General features: G+C 45.4%; 1 protein-coding gene across 7 annotated transcripts in view; it reads right to left on the bottom strand.

Annotated features, from left to right (window-relative positions):
• Positions 1–16,638, bottom strand: part of TCP11L1 (t-complex 11 like 1) — a 29,001-nt gene extending 12,363 nt beyond the window's left edge. The window contains exons 1-5 of one of the 7 annotated variants that reach the window (XM_034769928.1): positions 16,060–16,383; positions 15,458–15,529; positions 13,399–13,518; positions 12,153–12,317; positions 2,696–2,828 (exon numbers count right to left, since the gene is read on the bottom strand). In XM_034769928.1, coding sequence (XP_034625819.1) covers positions 2,696–2,828; positions 12,153–12,306 — 287 coding nt within the window. In that variant the 5' untranslated portion in view covers positions 12,307–12,317; positions 13,399–13,518; positions 15,458–15,529; positions 16,060–16,383. Of the gene's footprint in view, positions 1–2,695; positions 2,829–12,152; positions 12,318–13,398; positions 15,402–15,457; positions 15,849–16,059; positions 16,384–16,438 lie in introns of those variants that run through there. The other 6 variants (XM_034769932.1, XM_034769933.1, XM_034769927.1 and 3 more) reach the window with 6 other exon arrangements.
• Positions 16,639–20,545: the final 3,907 nt, after the last annotated feature.

The following is a 20,545-nucleotide window of genomic DNA, read 5'->3' as shown; positions in this document are numbered from 1 at the left end:
AGGGTTGGTCCTGTTATCACCTTGTTAAACCTGGGCTCGGTGTAGGGTAGGCAATGTCCAGAGCTGCAAGACCTAATGTGTTTGTGAGATCCTGGGCATGAGTCATAGGCCTCATGTGCTTTTGAGTCCTGAGGTGGGAACTCACGCCTATGGTCCAGGACTCTGCCCAGGCACGTCTCTATGCTCACCTGCAGTTTTTCCCTGTATCTCCTTCCCTGTGACAGAAGGAGCCTATCAGGGACAGGTGGGGAAACTGCCTGAGATTGCCTTTAAGAACAGGCATTTTTGAAACAAACATCAGAAAGGTTCCTGCATTGCTACCTGGTCTGATCAGCCAGGGGTTCTGGGGGGTCCTTTCTCCACTTTCGTTTTATTTTTGAGTGTACCCCCATTTTTAAACACCCCCCCCACGAAGAACGAATTGCTGCCTGAGAGACCTCCTGATTATCAAGACCGTACGGAGCCCTCCTTGCTTCTTCTGATGTTATTGCTGCTTCTGCCTTTGCTGCTGCCTTGGGGACTGGTAAGAATCCCTCTGTGAAACTTTCTACACTTTTATTACTTTAGCTGCTGGCTCCGTTTCCCCAGCACACAGACTCTAGCTGAACCTTGGTCTGTGTCTTAAAACCTCTCTTAAACTCCTTGGTCTGTATCTGTAATCTGTTTCTTGCTTTGCAGCGCCTTTGCTGCTAGAAATAAGCCTGTGCCTTCCTGGACTGTATTCTGGGCTGCCAGCTTGCAGCCACCCCTCACCCCCCACGCTTGCAGCCACCACTAGTTAAATCCACCTCCCCCCTTGGAGCTGTATCCTGGGCACACACCACTCTGCCCTCTGGAACTACCCCTAGTATAAGGTGCACCCATTAGGTTAGATTTTGTCTTTTAGTCTAGATAAGTTGTAATTTCATTTTGCATAGCTGTAGTTAAGTTAGGTTTAGAAAATTGCTTGCATTGTACCCTGTAAGTTAGGCTTAAAGAATTGTTGCATTGTGTTTTGTTACTTGCTAATCTGTGTAGTTTTGGTTAAGTTAAATCATAGATAAGATTCTGCTGTGTTTTGTATAATTGTCTCTCTGCTGTTTAAACTTGCAGCCTGTCTGTTCTGTGTCTCCCTGAGTTTAAATCTCCCTCCACCACGTGCTCCTCTTCCCCCATCCCCCAACCTCACTTCTCTACCACTTTCTTTCTCTCTCTCTCTCTTCCTCTCTGCTGTTTAAACTTACAGCCTGTCTGCTCTCTCTCTTTCTAGCATAAAACCCCATTGGTTACCCCTTTTCTCTCTAACACACCTCACATTTTACATTTACACCACTGTGACACATTTTTACCTAAAGTTGTTGGTTATTTAACCTATTTTACCCATACTGTTAGTTGGTTATATGCTGCTGTGACACACTCTTTACATAGAAATTGTTAGCTACCTGTTACATTTATACTTCAGTGTTAATTGGTTACCAACAGTATTGTACCCCACTATTGAAACCCCCTATCCCATTTACTAGAAGAACGCCCCCCATCATCGTCTATTGTAAACACCCTATATACCCCATCCCATCGTATTTCATTGTTAAATTCCCACCACTTCCTTTTTCCTTTAATAAAGAAATTAATTGGCACCCCACCTGTGTGGTAATTGCACCCCAAGATCCCATATACCTGCTGGCAGGGACACCTTGGAATTCTTACTCCATTAACCACAGAAGTTCAGGCAAATCCTGAAAGCAGTAATCATTTGTTCTGTTGTGGAAAATTAACCACTCGTTGTGTTTGAATCAGAAAATGCCTGAGGCTCCTTTATTTTATGCGAGCATATATGCAAGGAGAGTCAGCATAGCCCCATGCAAGGTGGCAAGCTGCTCTGCCCTCCTTAAACCTTAACCAGCTTATAAAGGTTAAAACCACAGACAAATTACACATACTTCCGCATTAATTACCTTATTTGGAATACATTGCAAAATCAATACAGACCAAAAGCAAAAACAAGCGTCTCCCCCTCTAGGCCCCTCCTGTTACTCAATGTCTGTTCTTTTGCGGTCAGCGACCTTTCTAACACAACTGTTGCAGTTCTATATTTCATAAGCCTGGAAAATTACAAGTTGTACTGCTTGGGGACTTTTCCACTGTGACTCCTCCTACCTCTTGACACACAGAAACAGGCAGGATCTTCGTGTAAGGCCTGCAAGTAAGCTTGACCAAACTCAGGGCCTGCTAAATTTTCCTCACAGTTCCAAGAGCAACTTAAGGGTATGTCTAACGCTACAGCTGCAGCGCTTCAGTCCAGACATTACCTATGCCAACAGGAGGGGTTCTCCCATTGGCGTAACGGCAATTCGCCTCCCCGAGAGTCGGTAGGAATTCTTCCGTCAACCTACTGCTATCTAAATGGGGACTTACGTTGGCTCAGGGATGAGGATATTTCACACACCCAACCAACATAGTTAATCCGACCAAATTTTCTAGTGTAGACCAGGCCCAAGAGTCAACTTTAGAGAGTTACTACAAAGGAAGAGGATGTTAAAGAATATAGAAGAGTAAAATAGTGGTGCTAGAATGAAAAAGTGGTGAAAAGCTAAGAAAACACATTACAATTCTTTTCATGGAATTTTTCCCCAAAAGTATCTGCATATTCCACTCTTTACATCCAAAGGAGTGATATAAACTGCTATTTCTTTCTTTATATCAGTAACCATCTTACCTGCCTTCTGGTAATTCAGCTGGTTTAATCTGGAAGCCTCCATTGACTACAATTTCATGTGCTAACGCCATATTGGAAACTCCTTTTGCTGTTTCCATCAGCTCTTTCATCGACACAAGCCGAGGGGGACTAGCTGTAACATTAACAAATATATGACATTTAATTATTCATTCAGAAGCTGGAGGTAAGATCCTCCTCCACCTTTCTGGGCCTCTTTCCACCAGTCGGCCAGTACAGAGGGGATGTAGAGCCAGTAGACTAGCCCAGCTGAGGATTCCCTCGATGTCATAGATCTGATGAGGCTGCTTCCTCTACAGCACTGTTGTGCTCCAATCAGCCATTAACTAGGCCCCAAAATGCCTGCAACCTCTGCTGCATCAAGTCCCTCCTTAAAACACACATCTTCTTTTAGGGCTATAGAATCAAGTACTTCCCAGGTGAAGGGGGGCAAACCATTTCTACAAAATATGCAGACAATACTGTGGGGCCAAAAAGCTTCATATGCAACTTCACCATTCAGTCCTGGAGATTTCTGCTGCATTTATTATGTGCACATTGCCATTTGGATTGTACATTTTTCAAGGCAGGGAGGGATCTCGTCTTCCAAAGTATCTGTAAAGCACTTACACCACCACCACCAGCACTATGCAAGAAAACAGCTAGTTTTCCCTTCTCTACTTCCGGTGGAACCAGCAACCTACTTGCCCCCTGTTTCCTGAAACCAGGGTCTTGCCATTCTTAACTTGCTAATGATTTCAAGGCCTAACCTGTGCTCTGAGGCAACAGCTCTTCTCCTTCCATTCATCTCTGTATGCTCAATGGGACACGGGTTGCTCCATATCCTAGAGCATGGCAAGAAGCCTGAGACTGGGGTTTGGAGTGGCATGAGAATTAGAAAGTGCACACAGGAATGGGAGGCAGCAGGGCGGCAGGACACCACACACACCAAGTCCAGCTTTCATTAGGTATTAAAGGAAGGAGTTACTAGCTATAGAAAAATGGGAGGTGGAAGGTCACTGGGTGGTAAAGCCAAGTCTTGAAAACGGTACCAGCTGTCTGAACATAGTGGGAACTAGTGTTCCAATTTCTCCTGACTTAGGTTATATAACATCCCAGGGCTGATGTTACTGTGATACAGAATGCATTAGCAGCATGTAGAAATAAATGTGGTAAAGGTGATGATGATATAATAGATGCTGATTAAGGGAGGAATGCTGCACCCACTGAAATCAACTGGAGCTTTGCCATTGATCTTCTTAGGAGAAGGTCTCCCACCAAGTTGTGCTTGTAGCAGTGCTGACGTCAGTGCTAAGCATAGAGACAGAGCAGGCCTGCAACAAGCTATTCTGAGTAATAAAGCATGTGCCTTCCAAAAACTGAGAAGAAAAGGGAAGAGAGCTCTTCTCTGGTCCAATCATCTGTGAGAAGAGACCATATCATTAGTGCCATCAGATGAATAGAGGGCTGGCCAGACTTCTCCCCAGCTGCACAGAAGGAAAAGTGAGAAAGGAATATAAAGAACAGAAAGCAAGGATTGGTTGCTCTGTCACCCTGTGACTGTGATAATTCTGTTGCTTCAATTCCAATCTTGGCAAAAACATTACATATAATTATACACACCCCACCCCCCATACTGAAATAAAACTCTTTGATCCATACTAATCACACATTAGATTAATTTGGAATACATTTTTTTAGATCGATTAACAGGTTTATATGATTGGGTTTATGCAGGTAGCAACCTTCTACATGGAACAGGCCCTTCATCGAGAAGCTTCCCCAATTGTCTGCTATACAAAGTGTCATTTAATAAAGAATTACTTGTGCCACTTTGTCATAAACAGCTCTTCAGTTCACCCAGCACTTTATACGCTTGCATATTACTGCCTAGAGTTTGATCCTGCACAATGCCTGTGGGGAGTATTGCGAAGTCTGAAGTGATGAGCAGACAGGCAGTGCACTCAGCCTGCATTTAAATCAAAGTGCTCTTGCCTGATTGCTAAATTATTCTTGCCTAACAGCAGAAGTAAAGACTAAGAAGGGAAACTATAGCTAAGCACCTAATTTGTATTCTGAAAAATGCACTTAAGCACATCTCTTCAGACACACACATCTCTTGACCATAGCCCCTTCTTTAACCAGCACTCATGACTAGCTACCTCTCAGACCTGGTCTACCCTACGAGTTTAGGTCGAATTTAGCAGAGTTAATTCGAATTAAGCCTGGACATGTTCACACGACGAAGCCCTTTTTTTCGACTTAAAGGGTCCTTTAAACCTGTTTCTTTACTCCACCTCCGACGAGGGGATTAGCGCTAAAATCAGCCTTAGCGGGTCGGAATTGGGGTAGTGTGGACGGAATTTGACGTTATTGGCCTCCGGGAGCTATCCCACAGTGCTTCATTGTGACCGCTCTGGACAGCACTCTCAACTCAGATGCACTGACCAGGTAGACAGGAAAAGCCCCGCGAACTTTTGAATTTCATTTCCTGTTTGCCCAGTGAGGAGAGCACAGGTGACCACGCAGAGCTCATCAGCACAGGTAACCATGATGGAGTCCCAGGATCGCAAAAGAGCTCCAGCAAGGACCGAATGGGAGGTACGGGATCTGTTCGCCATATGGGGAGATGAATCAGTGCTAGCTGAACTCCGTAGCAGTAAACGAAATGGCAAAATATTAGAAAAGGTCTCAAAGGCCATGAAGGACAGAGGCCATAACAGAGACACACAGCAGTGCCGCGTGAAAATTAAGGAGCTAAGACAAGCCTACCACAAACCCAGAGAGGCAAATGGAAGGTCCGGGGCAGAGCCACAAACATGCCGCTTCTACGCAGAGCTGCATGCAATCCTAGGGGGTGCAGCCACCACTACCCCAACCTTGTGCTATGACTCCATCAATGGAGAAACACGCAACAGGGAAGCAGGTTTGGGGTACGAGGAAGATGAGGATGAAGATAATGTAGATAGCTCACAGCAGCAAGGAAGCGGAGAAACCGGTTTCCCCAACAGCCAGGATATGTTTATCACCCTGGACCTGGAACCAGTAACCCCCGAACTCACCCAAAGCGTGCTCCCAGACCCTGAGGGCACACAGGGGACCTCTGGTGAGTGTACCTTTGTAAATATTACACATGGTTTAAAAGCAAGCGTGTTTAATGATTAATTTGCCCTGGCAATCGCGGCCAGTACAGCTACTGAAAAAGTCTGTTAACGTGTATGGGGATGGAACGGAAATCCTCCAGGGACATCTCCAGAAAGCTCTCCTTCATGTACTCCCAAAGCCTTTGCAAAAGGTTTCTGGGGAAGGCTGCCTTATCCCATCCGCCATGGTAGGACACTTTACCATGCCAGGCCAGTAGCACGCAGTCTGGAATCATTGCATAACAAAGCATGACAGCGTATGGTCCCGGTGTTTGCTGGCATGCCGACAACATCCATTGCTTATCGCTCTCTCTGTTATCCTCAGGAGATTGATATCATTCACGGTCACCTGGTTGAAATGGGGTGATTTTACTAAGGGGACATTCAGAGGTGTCCGTTCCTGCTCGGCTGAACAGAAATGTTCCCCACTGTTAGCCACGCGGTAGAGGGGAGGGGTGAAGTGATCATCCCAGAGAATTGGGTGGGAGGGGATAGTTGGGTTTGTGCTGCATGTTAACCCAGAAACCGCAGCCCCTCCTTTTACATTGCAAACCCATTTTAAATGGCCAACCCAAGGGGTGCTTGGTATGGGAAATGAGGGCGCTACTGTTTGAAACCATTCCCACAAGTTAAGAAGGTTAAAAAAGTCAAAAGACTGTGGCTTACCATGGCTGCCTGCAAGCCGAAATCTGTTGCCTGGCACTGCGTGAGCGATCTCTCACACCAAACGGGCAGGCCCTCAATATAAGAGGAAAAATGCGACCTTGTAACGAAAGCACATGTGCTGTGTAATGTGAACAGCAAAATTTAACATGAAAGAGTATACTCATTGTTCTCTAAAATGTGTCTTTTTTAACCACCTCTCCCTTCTCCTCCACCAGCTGCAAATGTTTCTCCTTCACAGCGGCTAGCGAAGATTAGGAGAAAACGGCAGACTCGGGATGATATGTTCTCGGAGCTCCAGATGTCCTCCCACACTGCCAGAGCACAGCAGAATACGTGGAGGCAGTCAGTGTCAGACTACAGAAAAGCACAATATGAATGAGAGGAGAGGTGGCGGGCTGAATCGCGGGATGAACAGAGCAAGTGGCGGGCTGAAGATGATAGATGGCGTCAGCTTGCAGACAGAAAGCAAGAGTCGATGCTCCAGCTGCTGGAGCATCAAACTGATATGCTCCAGCGTATGGTTGAGCTGCAGGAAAGGCAGCAGGAGCAGAGACTGCTGCTACAGCCCCTGTGTAACCAACAGCCCTCCTCCCCAAGTTCCACAGCCTCCTCACCCAGACGCCCAAGAACACGGTGGGGGGGGCCTCCGGCCACCCAGTCACTCCACCCCAGATGATTGCCTGAGCATCAGAAGGCTGGCCTTCAATAAGAGGTAAAGTTTTAAACTGCAGTGTGTCCTTTTCCTTCCCTCCTCCCCCACCCATCCCGGGCTACCTTGGCAATTATCCCCCTAGTTGTGTGATGAATTAATAAAGAATGCATGAATGTGAAGTAACAATGACTTTATTGCCTCTGCAAGCGGTGCTCAAAGGGGGGAGGGGAGGGTGGGGTAGTTGGTTTACAGGGAAGTAGAGTGAACCGGGTGGGGGGGGGCAGAGGGTTCATCAAGGAGAAACAAAAAGAAGTTTCACACCGTAGCCTGGCCAGTCACAAAACTCGTTTTCAAAGCTTCTCTGATGCGCACTGTGCCCTGATGTGCTCTTCTAACCGCCCTGGTTTCTGGCTGCGTGTAATCAGCGGCCAGGCGATTTGCCTCAACCTCCCACCCCGCCATAAATGTCTTCCCCTTACTCTCACAGATATTGTGGCGCGCACAGCAAGCAGCAATAACAATGGGGATATTCTTTTCGCTGAGGTCTGAGCGAGTCAGTAAGCTGCGCCAGCGCGCTTTTAAACGTCCAAATGCACATTCCACCACCATTCGGCACTTGCTCAGCCTGTAGTTGAACAGGTCCTGACTACTGTCCAGGCTGCCTGTGTACAGCTTCGTGAGCCATGGCATTAAGGGGTAGGCTGGGTCCCCAAGGATCACGATAGGCATTTCAACATCCCCAACGGTTATTTTCTGGCCTGGGAAGAAAGTCCCTTCCTCCAGCTTTCGAAACAGACCAGAGTGCTTGAAGACGCGAGCATCATGTACCTTTCCCGGCCATCCCACGTTGATGTTGGTGAAACGTCCCTTGTGAGCCATCAGGGCTTGCAGCAGCATTGAAAAGTACCCCTTGCGGTTTATGTACTCGGTGGCTTGGTGCTCCGGTGCCAAGATAGGGATATGGGTTCCGTCTATCGCCCCATCACAGTTTGGGAATCCCATTGCAGCAAAGCCATCCACTATGGCCTGCACATTTCCCAGAGTCACTACCCTTGATATCAGCAGGTCTTTGATTGCCCTGGCAGCTTGGATCACAGCAGCCCCCACAGTAGATTTGCCCACTCCAAATTGATTCCCGACTGACCGGTAGCTGTCTGGCATTGCAAGCTTCCACAGGGCTATCGCCACTCGCTTCTCAACTGTGAGGGCTGCTCTCATCTTGGTATTCTGGCGCTTTGGGGCAGGGGAAAGCAAGTCACAAAGTTCCATGAAACTGCCCTTACGCATGTGAAAGTTTTGTAGCCACTGGGAATCGTCCCACACCTGCAACACGATGCGGTCTCACCAGTCTGTGCTTGTTTCCCGGGCCCAGAATCGGCGTTCTATGGCATGAACCTGCCCCAGTAACACCATGATTTGCACATTGCTGGGGCCTGTACTTTGTGAGAGGTCTATGTCCATGTCAGTTTCCTCATCAATCTCGTCGCCGCACTGCAATCACCTCATCGGCTGTTCCTGGTTTTGCTTTGGCATGTCCTGGCTCTGCATGTACTCCAGGACAATGCGCGTGGTGTTCATAGTGCTCATAATTGCCACGGTGATCTGAGCGGGCTCCATGATCCCAGTGCTATGGCGTCTGGTCTGAAAAAAGGCGCGAAACTATTGTCTGACGGAGGGAGGGAGGGGCGAGTGACGACATGGCGTACACTTACAGGGAATTAAAATCAACGAAGGTGGCTGTGCATCAGGGAGAAACACAAACAACTGTCACACAGAATGGCCCCCCCCAAAGATTGAACTCAAAACCCTGGATTTAGCAGGCCGTTGATTTCACGGAGGGAGGGGGAAGCAAATGAATACAGAACAAATTATTTTTTACATCTTAAGCTGGCAGACGACGGTGCAGCATGACTGATAGCCCTCGGCATCTTCTGGGTGCTTGGCAGAAAATACTGGGCGCTTGGCAGAAAATAGTGTACTACGACTGATAGCTGCCATCATCATTGGGAAGGCAGCAGAATATGACTGGGGGACATACGGAGTTTCAGCCATCATCTGATCAAACCAGTCGTAATCCACCATCTACTGCCAAAAGGCAAGGGGCTGCTGCTGTGTAGCAATGCAGTACCACGTCTGCCGGCACCCAGATGACATATGGTGAGGTGAGGTGAGCTGAGCTGAGCGGGCTCCATGCTTGGCGTGGTATGTTGTCTGCAAAGGTAACCCAGATAAAAAGGCGCAAATCGATTGTCTGCCGTTGCTCTGACGGAGAGGGAGGAGCCTGAAGACATGTACCCAGAACCCCCTGTGACACTGTTTTGCATCATTCAGGCATTGGGATCTCAACCCAGAATTCCAATGGGCGGCGGAGACTGCGGGAACTGTGGGATAGCTACCCATAGTGCAACGCTCCAGAAGTCGACGCTAGCCTCGGTACTGTAGACGCGGTCCGCCGACTTAATGCACTTAGAGCATTTTATGTATACATCCGATTTCTATAAAACCAGCTTTTATAAATTCGACCTAATTTCATAGTGTAGACATACCCTTAGTGCAGAGGACTATGCCTAACACTTGACTTTTGCTCACACATCTATGGCAGCACGCTGGACTCTCTGAAGGGCATCTTGCAATATCAGGGCTTAGAGCATAAATCCCAAAGGGAATGTCTCTTGTGTTTGATACAGCTCCAAACACCATCATGCTCAACAAATAATTAGCATTGTTTTTAAAAACAAAAACACAAATAATAAAATGTATTGTATTCAATGGCTCAAGACATAATTGTTGCCAGACTTTTGCAAATAATATCTGGGGTAATTTTGTTTCTTTAGCCATAAGCAGAAATCATACCCAGGGGAATTCCCATTTGCTTTTTCATTTGTTTTACCTATAGGGACTTGCTAGTCATACCAGACTTTTCAGAGTCAATAGTAATATCATAACCAGCTCCTACATTAAACACAAAAACACCAAACAAGAAAGACCATACTTTGGCAATAAACCTTAACACAATGTGATGATCTGGCAAGAATGTTTGTCACTGCCTTGTAGCATTAGGACTGAAAATGTTTCCAGCCCCATTAAAGCTCATTAATTTTCAGACTTAAGGTATACTACACTGACTGGCAGAACCAAAAGCTGACATACCCTTCGATTTGACCTCTTTTGGGGGGTAAGGTCCCTTTGAAGGTTAAGGTAACAACTATTAAACTATAAACCAAAGGATACAACCCTCCAGAAAGCTAAGCGGATGGATTGGATGATGTAACAAGAAAATGAGCATACTATATTGGGCCAGATCCTGTAAATACTTAGACACTCAAATATTCCCACTGAAGTCAGATGACTCACAGAGGTTCTCAAATTGAGGGTCATGATCTCTTATTACATGGGGGTCACAAGCTGTCAGCCACCTCCCTCAAGCCCCGCTTCGCCTCCAGCTTTTATAATAGTGTTAAATATTTTTTAAAATATGGTTTTAATTCATAAAGGGGTCACACTCAGAGGCTTGCGGTGTGAAAGGGGTCACCAATACAAAAGTTTGAGAAGCACTGAGTTACTCAGATGCATAAGTATTTGCAGGTGCAGGCCCTTGGTTAGGATCACAGACACAGGCATGCACATGATACATGTGTAGAATACACCACTCTACTGATTCTGGTTCACAGTAATGTTAGGTGCAAAGTTTATTAATATCCTGTGCAGGACCGGCTCCAGGGTTTTTGCCACCCCAAGCAGCAGGGGAAAAAAAAAAAAAAAGAGCCGCGATCGCAATTGCGATCGGTGGCACTCCGGCGGCAGCTCCACCGTGCCGCTTTCTTCTTCAGCGGGAGTTCAGCAGCAGGTGCTTCCCTCCCTGCCGCGCCGCCCCTTTCCCTTGGCTGCCCCAAGCACCTGCTTGCTGGGCTGGTGCCTGAAGCCGGCCCTGATCCTGTGCTTTCCTTCCCTCCTCCCTTATGGGTATCTCTAGGCATAAGCAGACCTTGTGACCACAGGACCTCTATTATTTGCCTATGGGCTTTCAGCAACAGTAGGGTTTAAAGTAGATGTAGATTTCACATAGTAGTGGAGGGTGTAAAAGATACTATTTCAAATGTTCATAGGAGCTTCCATATGACCACAGGTTTTTCTACAATAGCACTCGTATTCTCCCCCAACAAAACACAGCACCCGGAGAATGATTGCAAGAAACCTGAATGCTGCTCCTTGTGGGCAACAGGAATTGCTAGAGGAGGACACGCAGAGCTCTTTCCCCCACCACACAGAGGCTGGCTATATATAGTGTGCCTCTGAGACCCTGCTAGTTTGGGACCTAAGTTTGGCTCCCTGTACTTTTCAAAATCAATCAGATACAAAAAGCACAGAAAACAATTATTTAGAAAATGACAAATGGCCAAATTCTGAAGTCCTTATTCATGGAAAATTTCCCATTTATTTAAATAAGAGTTTTGATAACATAAGGATTTGGCCCAGTAATTGCAAAAAGTGAACTGAAGGAACAACTCTTCTCTAGAAGGATGTGGGTGGTGATTTTACGATGGAAGGATAGCCACCTTTTAGGATCAGACCCTAAATAACAAAGGAGAGTAAAATTATGAGTTGATGACAACGGAATTCCAGGACTTCTTCTAGTGACAGCTTTCACTTCCTTCCTATAACTGGAATGAATTTCAAGCTTACTTTGGGAGAAGAAACACATTCGTTGCTTTTTATTCTGGTACCGTGGCCTGATCAGGAGTGCTTGAGGGGTGCATTAACTTATGGCAGTCTTACCCAGCCTCCCTATGGGCTGCTTCACAGGACAGAAAAGCCGATGACATTAAAGGAAAAAAATGTTTCCTTCTCCTTTTTAATTATTAATGATCGATACAATATTTAATTAACTACACAATAGTTAATTGCGCAGCACCCAGTGAGCCTTTTAAAGGAATCTAAATATTTATCTTCACAACAAGAAAAGTAAGTTTTTGTACTTTATTTTAACAGATTTGCTTACATTGAGCTCTGTTGCATCTGTGTGGACTTGAGCTACTTTGTCGTATCCTTTCTCTCATAGATTGATCTGGGTTGTTCAAGCTGTCCTCTTGGATATCCTCTGAATCACTTGATTTTTCTTCACTTGTATGTGGAATATCAGGATCCTGAGACATTTTCAATGTTTCTTTTTTTAGGGAAGAGGGGGAAAAAACAGAATGGAACTGAATTGATATACACTTTTCCTGCCCTTGCAAAAAAACAAAAACAAAAGCCAGCAAAATTCTCTGTATAGTTTTAGATAAATCAGAGATCCTCCTTCTTGATTTTTTTAAAGGTTCAAAATAAGGAGATCCTTTCAATGCAGTTATCATTTACTCAATATTTTTGTTCACAAGCCCTCAAAAATCTGAAACTGTTTCCTTCCCATAATGTACAAGATAGAGATATTTTGTCTCGTTTGTTTTTTTAGGATTGCTAACAAGTGCTTGACTTTTTAAATATATATTAAAAGAAGAGAGATCCTTGAAGCAATTTTATGCACATACATTACTTGGATTTTGAAATTAGATAGAAGAAGAAAAGTAGATTACATTTTTAACCTACCATTTTAGACATTATCCCTACTAAGGAGTGTAATAAAGTGTTTTGCTCATATGTTCCAGAACTGTAGCCAAATTCTGCACTGACTTATTATCAGAACTCAGTGTAATCCACCTGAAAACAATGGGATCCATCTGAAGATAGTGAGGTAAATCAATGCAGAATCTGGCTCCTAAATTTTAATTCCATACAAGAAGCATGATTTATCCACACAGGGAAGTTAGGATGATTTATTAAAAAAACATAAAAAACCCTGATTTAATAAACCACCAGTAGTTGTGGAGATTACAATGTTGGATTTTATAGCATAATATCACATCACATGCACTTTAGAATAATCCCTTGGTACACTGCAAAAGTGGCATTTGTAAAATATTTTGCTCAATTCAATAAGTTTACATCCTTCAGAGAAAAAAGTGAATGTGAAACAGTTGAAGTAATTTGCAAAGACTATCTACTATACATTAAGTTACCGTTCACTGGTTGTGGCTTCAAGTAATAAATAATAATAATACCTAGCTCTTAAATGGAAAGCTAAAAACATTTAAAAATATATCATTGCTCTGAAATCAAATATCCAGCATCTCCCCAACCTCCCATTTCATAGAATATCCTCTGCATGAAAATAAAGAAAAAAAAAAAACAACAAACAAACAAAAACTTACTTTTTCACTTAATAATATCCGTGGACCACAGGCTGCAAAAGATGAGAAAATCAGGCAGTCAGCAAGAGAAACCGTCCCAGGAGCACATCAAGGCTATTAAAGGTAAACTGGAGCACAGGCCTATATGGATGAGAATGTAGCAGAAAGTAATACAGAGGAAATACAAGAAGCTGCTCTGAGTTTTTAATACAATAATTAAAAGACTGAAACTGGTGCATCCTACCTCCCTCATCTTAGAGGAGATAACAGGAAAACTAATCATGAATTATTTTGTATTACAGTAGTAGTGCCTAAAGGGCCCGATTGTGGGAGGTACTCAACTGAGACAAGAAATAGGCTCTATCCATGGAACATGGTTCTGTAGCCCACATGGATCAGCCAGCCAACCTCCTTGTCCCATGGCATGCAAGGGATAACCTGAGCTCTTTCCGACAGTACAGCAGCAGCCCCAACCAAGTTCCAGAGCCACCCCGTCCCCAGCACATGAGAAAGGTAAGGATGGAGACACCAGGATGTTCAATGAGCAGAAAGGGTAGAGCAAAGGATCTCAGGCCTGGAGAATGAAGGGTCACAGCTACAGTGAACAATGCAGCAATTAAGAGGAGATCGGATGACAAAAAGGCATCTAGAAGATGAGTACAGTGCTGGATGCTGTAGAAAAACCTAAGATGGATAAGGCAGGTCTTGTTAAACAAATGGAAGGGAAAAAATTGAAAACAATTTCTATTCACTTTTTCTCGGAAAATAGTGCCAACACAAAACTTCCCCAAATATATAAAACAGATTGGATTGTTAATATCTATCCATCCACATAATGTGGTTTCCACTACAGTCCCAAACTGCTGCTTCCTTTGAAAAATGGCTTCCAGAAATTCTGAATCTGAAGTGCAAGCATGGCTGTATTAAAATCTCTCTCTCTCTCTCTCCTTATACACCACCACCACATCTGAGTGCGTCACAATCATTAATGGATTTAAATCTCACAACAATCCTGAGAAGTAGGGAAGTATTATCCTTATGTTACAGATGGAGAAATTGAGGCGTGGAGTGGATTAAGTGGTTTACTCAAGTTTATACAGCACATCACTGGCAGAGCCAGGAAAACAGACTAGAATTTGGCAGACATGGGCTATCTCCCAACCTACTAGAACATCCTTCTTATGCTACAGGCTGCACTCTAATTAGTCGGTCTCCACAAAATAAAAAAGACTAACAGCTATATTCTCCAGGCTACACAATTTCACATATAAAATAAAAATTATTCTCCACATTTCATCTGTGCAGTGTCTCTTTGAAATCAGATGCCACCTGATCAAAGACCTTTTATGCATTTGAGGCAGTACTTGTTAGGTTAGTGTCTAATTTGCAATGGTCTATTTTCACTAGATTGTTACTATTGTCTATTAGAATGTATCTAGAACAACTCCCGTTTGCACTGGTCAAATAAGCTTAACAATGCCTCTTCTGAATCAGCTAGCTGCATCTTTTGTAAAGAGCTTGGCGTCCATTCAATTAAATGAAAGGAGTCTGTTTCATTGGACTTTTAATTTAAAAGATTTTTTTTAAACTTAAAAATAATAATTTTCATGGACATGGCTCATTTCATCCAAGGATCTCAAACTGTCCTGCAAATATTAATGTTAATAAATGTTGCAAGGCCCCTGTGAGATATTATTCCCAGCTTTACAGGTGGGGATACTCAACCGCAGAGATGTTTAGGTCCCAATGTTGGAATGAGCTCTGGGATTTGTTCATGCGTAGCTCATTGCGACATCAGTATCAAAATCACAAATCAAGTCACCGCCCTCGCTGAGCATCTCGACAGATACTCCTCACCCTTTAATAAGTCTCTCGTCCAAAACCCACTGATTTCAAGGGGAGTCTATTGATTTCCATGGCCTTTACATCAGGCCCTATCCACCTAGTGAGAACCCCATTTACAACTTCACAACATAGTAGTAGTGAGCACTATTGCTGTCCTCCTTAGTAAACAAGCCAGGGAATCATGGGCTCTAGACTGTGAAGGCAAAATACGCATGCAGAAATAGTTAACATTTACCTTGTTTTATTAATCGTTCCACCCAGTGCCACAAATGATGCCCTGGGACGCTATTCTGCTGGAGCTGACCTACTGAATTAAGGCAAGTACTGGAGTTATTTGTTTTGTCTACAGTACTGCATGATTTTGCTAATGGTTCCTTATCACCCCTTTTGGGGTGCAGAATATAAAGCATGACGGAGTCAAGCCAAACACGCACAGTAGGATGGCAGGAATAACAGGCTTTACCCACAAGCCTGCTGCGTACCTCAGTTATCAACCCCCACATACCATGCTGCCCACCCCACATGTAGAGCCAGAACTTCAACCCCAAGCAAAACAACAGGGACCAGACAGAAAGCGGGGCCTGACTCAGCACTGCAGCAGGGACACGGGGGCCTTTCCGCAGACAGGGAGCCGAGCCTGCCAGCCACACGCCAACGCACGGGCTGCTCCCCCAGCAGGGATGCGGGACGGAGCCGGCCTCCTGTTCCCCCCAGCAGCAAGCGGGCGGCCCCAGCCCCCATGGGGCGGGGGACAGGGAGCGGCTCGGGGCGGACACAGGGACGCGGGTGCTGGCGCAGCTACCAGCCCATCGGTCAGGCTCCGAGCCCCTCGCTTACCTGGGCAGCGGGCTGGGGAACCCCTCCCGCCAGCAGCCCCAGTGACTCCAGGCACCAGCAGCGAGGCCGAGGGAGTGGGCGAGCGCCCGCGGCTCTCCCCCCGCAAGCCGGGCCCGGGCTACGGTGCGCGGGGGCTTTGCAAAAGGCCGGGAGCGGCCAGCCCCGCGCAGGGCGGCGTCATGGCTCTGAGCCGGGAAACCGGAGGCACATCGCAGCGCGGAGTCTCTCGGGGAACAGCCGGAGGATGCTGCGGAGCTGCAGTCAGCCAGGGCCCGGGGGCGGCGCTGGCTGCACCAGCCGCTGGAGGGGGCTGCGGGCAGGAGCGAGCCAGCTAAGGAGGGGAGCGCAGGTCCGTGGCTAGCCCGGCCCGTAGCCCCACCTGCTGGCGTGCGGGGGGCGGCCCCGCTCCTGTACCACACAGCTTCAGCCAATCTGCTGGGGTGAGAGGGAGCCGCTGCGCCCCGGACAGGCCCCTGCGCCCCGTGCTTCGCCGTCAGCCTTTAGTCTCTGCTACCAGGGAGAAGATGCTGCTTGGCTTAAACAGTCAGAGTGTAGTAGGGGATCGCTCCACCCAGCGTCTTCAGCTGCTATATCGCGTGCTGACTTTCTGGTCAGAAGTAGGGAAAACTTCCCTATATTTCCCCTCCGAAGTAGCAGGGCCTAGCCAGCTTTACCGCACAGGGTGTGGCGCTGGGACACACACTGGGGCGGCTCTAGTACTCCTCGTACGCTTGTGTCTTCTGTAAACGTAAAAAACACCTCTCTCGTTTTAAAAGGGTGAAACCCATTCAAAGCATCAAATTGGCATGAACCCTTTCTAAGACACCCTCTTCTCCTCCACATTTCTAACCGGAGCCACAGAAGAGGAGGGGGAGGGGGAGTTTTCTTTATAAAAGAAAAAAAAAAACCACACGTCCAACATGCTATGAATAAAGACTTTATATAGAAAAGGAAACGTATTTCCTCTGTTAAAAAAAATTGGTCCCTTAATTCTTTAAAGTGCATAATTTTCCTTCCAACTAAGCTATAGTTATTTGATTCAGTAAAGGTCTTATAATGGAAGACTAAAAGCCCTTAGGGTAGATAACCTACCATATAACAATCTTTTTTTACTTACACGAAGTGTCAGGTGACACCTTAAAGACTAACATTTATTTGGGCATAAGCTTTCATGGATAAAAAACCCAGTGAGGTTTTTTACCCACGAAAGCTTATGCCCAAATAAATCTGTTAGTCTTTAAGGTGCCACCGGACTCGTTTTTGTGGATACAGACTAACAGGGCTACCCCCGATACTTGACCCCAACCATAGGATCAAGATAGAAAAGAATTTTAACAGTGACAAAGTTAGACTTATTACAGCATTCAAGTTATAAAGCTGTTGGAGGATGAATGCAGAGTAACTATTACTATCTCCTTGTGGCTGGGTGGCATAGCAGGCTCTCCTCATCTAGCACTACCACCAGCTCTGGCCCTGAGGTGGTCTGCCTCATCTCCTGAAAAGGCCTGCAGTCAGTTCATATCGTGTCCTCCTCCCCCAATCTGGGGTAACAGAATCCAAACAAGAATCAGACATCTTTAAATTGGGTCTTCATCCCCTGACTCTGGGCTCTGTGGTCCTTACAGCCCCCTCTTACAGCTTTCAAGAGTCCCTATCCCCTTATATCAGGGGGCTTCAAACCACATTCCCTTATGGCTGTTAAGGGAACCCAGACAGCCCTCCTCCTCTAGGTTCTAGCCCAGGGACCCTGTAGTGAGCAGGCAAGGGCTGTCAATTCAGACCTACCCCCAGCTACCTCCCTGGACTTTTTGCTATGTCAGGCTGGTAGCAGGGTTCCTACAGTCCCTTCCTAGGCCCACTGTGTACCTGTATTCTTCTGAGGTGCCACCGCCTCTCAACTCTCACCCTTCTTTCCTGGCAGGGCCTAGCCAGGCTCCTCCCTAGCATCCTTCAACAAATCCCAACTGAAAAATATAAACTGACACTAACTTCTGTCCTTCTAGGGCTTGACTTTTCATCCCTCTTAAATTTTCTCCTATTCCAATGAGGATGCTTCCCAGAAGTCTAGGTCCGAAATCAGGGCTCATCACCAGAGCTTGCTCCATGTCCCTCTTGACTTCAGAGTGTCACTACAGGAGAGGAACAAGGCCTCTTCTGCCCCTAGAAACTGTCTCCTTTTGTCCTGTAGCCCCATCATAGTAGCCAGCCAGCTCCAGCTGGGTTTCATTTGTCCTGGCCCAGCCTACACTTGCAGCCAGTGCGCTAACTGAGCTCCCTGCAGGTCCCTTTAACTGTTTCAGTGCCACTAGGGGGGTTTACACTCCATCACAACGCAGTTTTTTGGAAAGAAAAGGTAAATAATTTTTTTCTAAAGGAATTCTGGACCATTGTTATGGATTTCCCCACTTCATTTACTACTATTTCTGCCTTTTTCAATAATCAGATATTTGGATAATGGCTCTAAATCAGAGATCCCCAAACTGTGGGGTGGGGCGTACAGGAGTGTTCGGGACAGGGGAGCGTAGGCCAGCCCCCATAGGGGGCAGGGAGGGAGCACCACCCACAGCTATGACCCTGGCTGCCAGCCCTGCCCCCAGCTGCCAGCCTCCAACCCCTGTCTGTATCTCCTGCTCCCAGAGCTGCAGCCCCACTCCAGACTCTGGGAGGGGCAGTGGACAGGGGTAAGGGAGGGTGTGATGTAGAAAGTTTGGGGAGCACTGCTCTAGATTAAGTTCCTGAATTTAAAAAAGAAAAAAGGTATCAGTACAGTATATAATTACATATTCTCCATAAATCTATAGCCAAATAAAGAAAAGGAATGTATTTAGTCAAGCCTGGATAGTCTTTGAAGGTCATTATATTCTAGACAATATCTTCCTTCTCAAGAAGGAAAGTATTATTGGGTTTTTCCTTGCACTCAACCCCAGATTACTCAATATCAGCTGTTCCTTATATGAAAATACTCTAAGTGCATGCTGGCAGCTGTAAAATTAGTTGAGACACTCAGATTGACAGTTATCTACACCATAAGAGCCACCATACATGGTATTTCTTGCCCCATTACATCAACTATTAAGGCAGTTTGAAGAGAGGAAGCTCTTAGAACAAGTTTGGTACAAATGGGCACAGACAGTTCCCCCAGAGCTAGGGTAGTCGTAGCAGGTTAAAACTGGCAAATTAAAAATGTAGCAATATTAATATTGCTTGACAAAAATAAGCCTCGTCACTTGCTACCAAAGCTTTTTCAAAATGGATAACTACCGCTAACTCTTGTTTTTTATGTAACCCTTCTAGAAAGGAGAGGAAACAATTATTCTTTGCCTCAAATAAGTGTGAGGAAGAGGGACTAGGAAGGGAAGGATGGAGTCTTGGATCCTACTACCTCACATCTAGTTTGTTTTTCCCAGTATGCAATAAGGTGGTTTCAGTACTCAATCAATTCACTTAAAAAAAATCCACCAAAATGGAAGCAAAAATACAGATAAGCATAGCCTGAACAGCCATTTCTTGCACAGAAAATTATATATTGAATTAATGGGGATCACTGCCTATGCACAATACTTATCTTGACTTCCATGGTATATGAAATTCTATGGCTTCATGGAAGGGAGAGGAGCTGTCATATTATTGAAAAATTATAAAAAGCAACAGAGGGTCCTGTGGCACCTTTGAGACTAACAGAAGTACTGGGAGCATAAGCTTTCGTGGGTAAGAACCTCACTTCTTCAGATGCAAGAAGTGCATCTGAAGAAGTGAGGTTCTTACCCACGAAAGCTTATGCTCCCAGTACTTCTGTTAGTCTCAAAGGTGCCACAGGACCCTCTGTTGCTTTTTACAGATTCAGACTAACACGGCTACCCCTCTGATACTTGAAAAATTATGTAATATTTGCATAGAGGTGTTGTATGCGATCATTACCTAGTACACCAGTAAGAACAGCAATGTGCATTTTGTAATAAGAGTATATATACACTCCTCTCTTCAAGATGAGGCACTTTATGGACATCTTCAGAAACAGGCTTGGATTTAGGCAATTGAATGATCCATTTCACAATACTCACTCTGATCTTGAGTCAGTACAAAGACCATTTCAATGATCTGCCATATTTTAAACATGGCATGTCATGAATTCTCAGATTCACAGCTGTTAGGCACAGTTCAGTCTCTAATGTAGTTGAAAGTAACCCAATAAGAAAAATATAGCAATAGCCTATCTTGCTTTAGCTACACTGAATCAACACTGTGTCCGAAAGTTAACTGACTTCAGACCCATTAAGTAGCATCAACTATTATTGATCTTTCTTCAGGACAATTCATGTTTAGGAGCCAAGGAGTAGAGAGTTATTGGGAACTGCAGGAGCAGCCATCTAGCTTTTTTGCCTCTGTAGTTCAGTAACCAATGGCTATTTGCATTATGGCACACTAATTAACCATCCTTACTCTGCCAAATTAAATAGTAGATGGTTTCTCAGTTACATTGTTCCAC

This window comes from Trachemys scripta, chromosome 4, assembly GCF_013100865.1.
Source record: "Trachemys scripta elegans isolate TJP31775 chromosome 4, CAS_Tse_1.0, whole genome shotgun sequence".
NCBI classification, from domain to species: domain Eukaryota; kingdom Metazoa; phylum Chordata; order Testudines; family Emydidae; genus Trachemys; species Trachemys scripta.
This window is presented reverse-complemented; position numbering and strand designations above follow the sequence as displayed.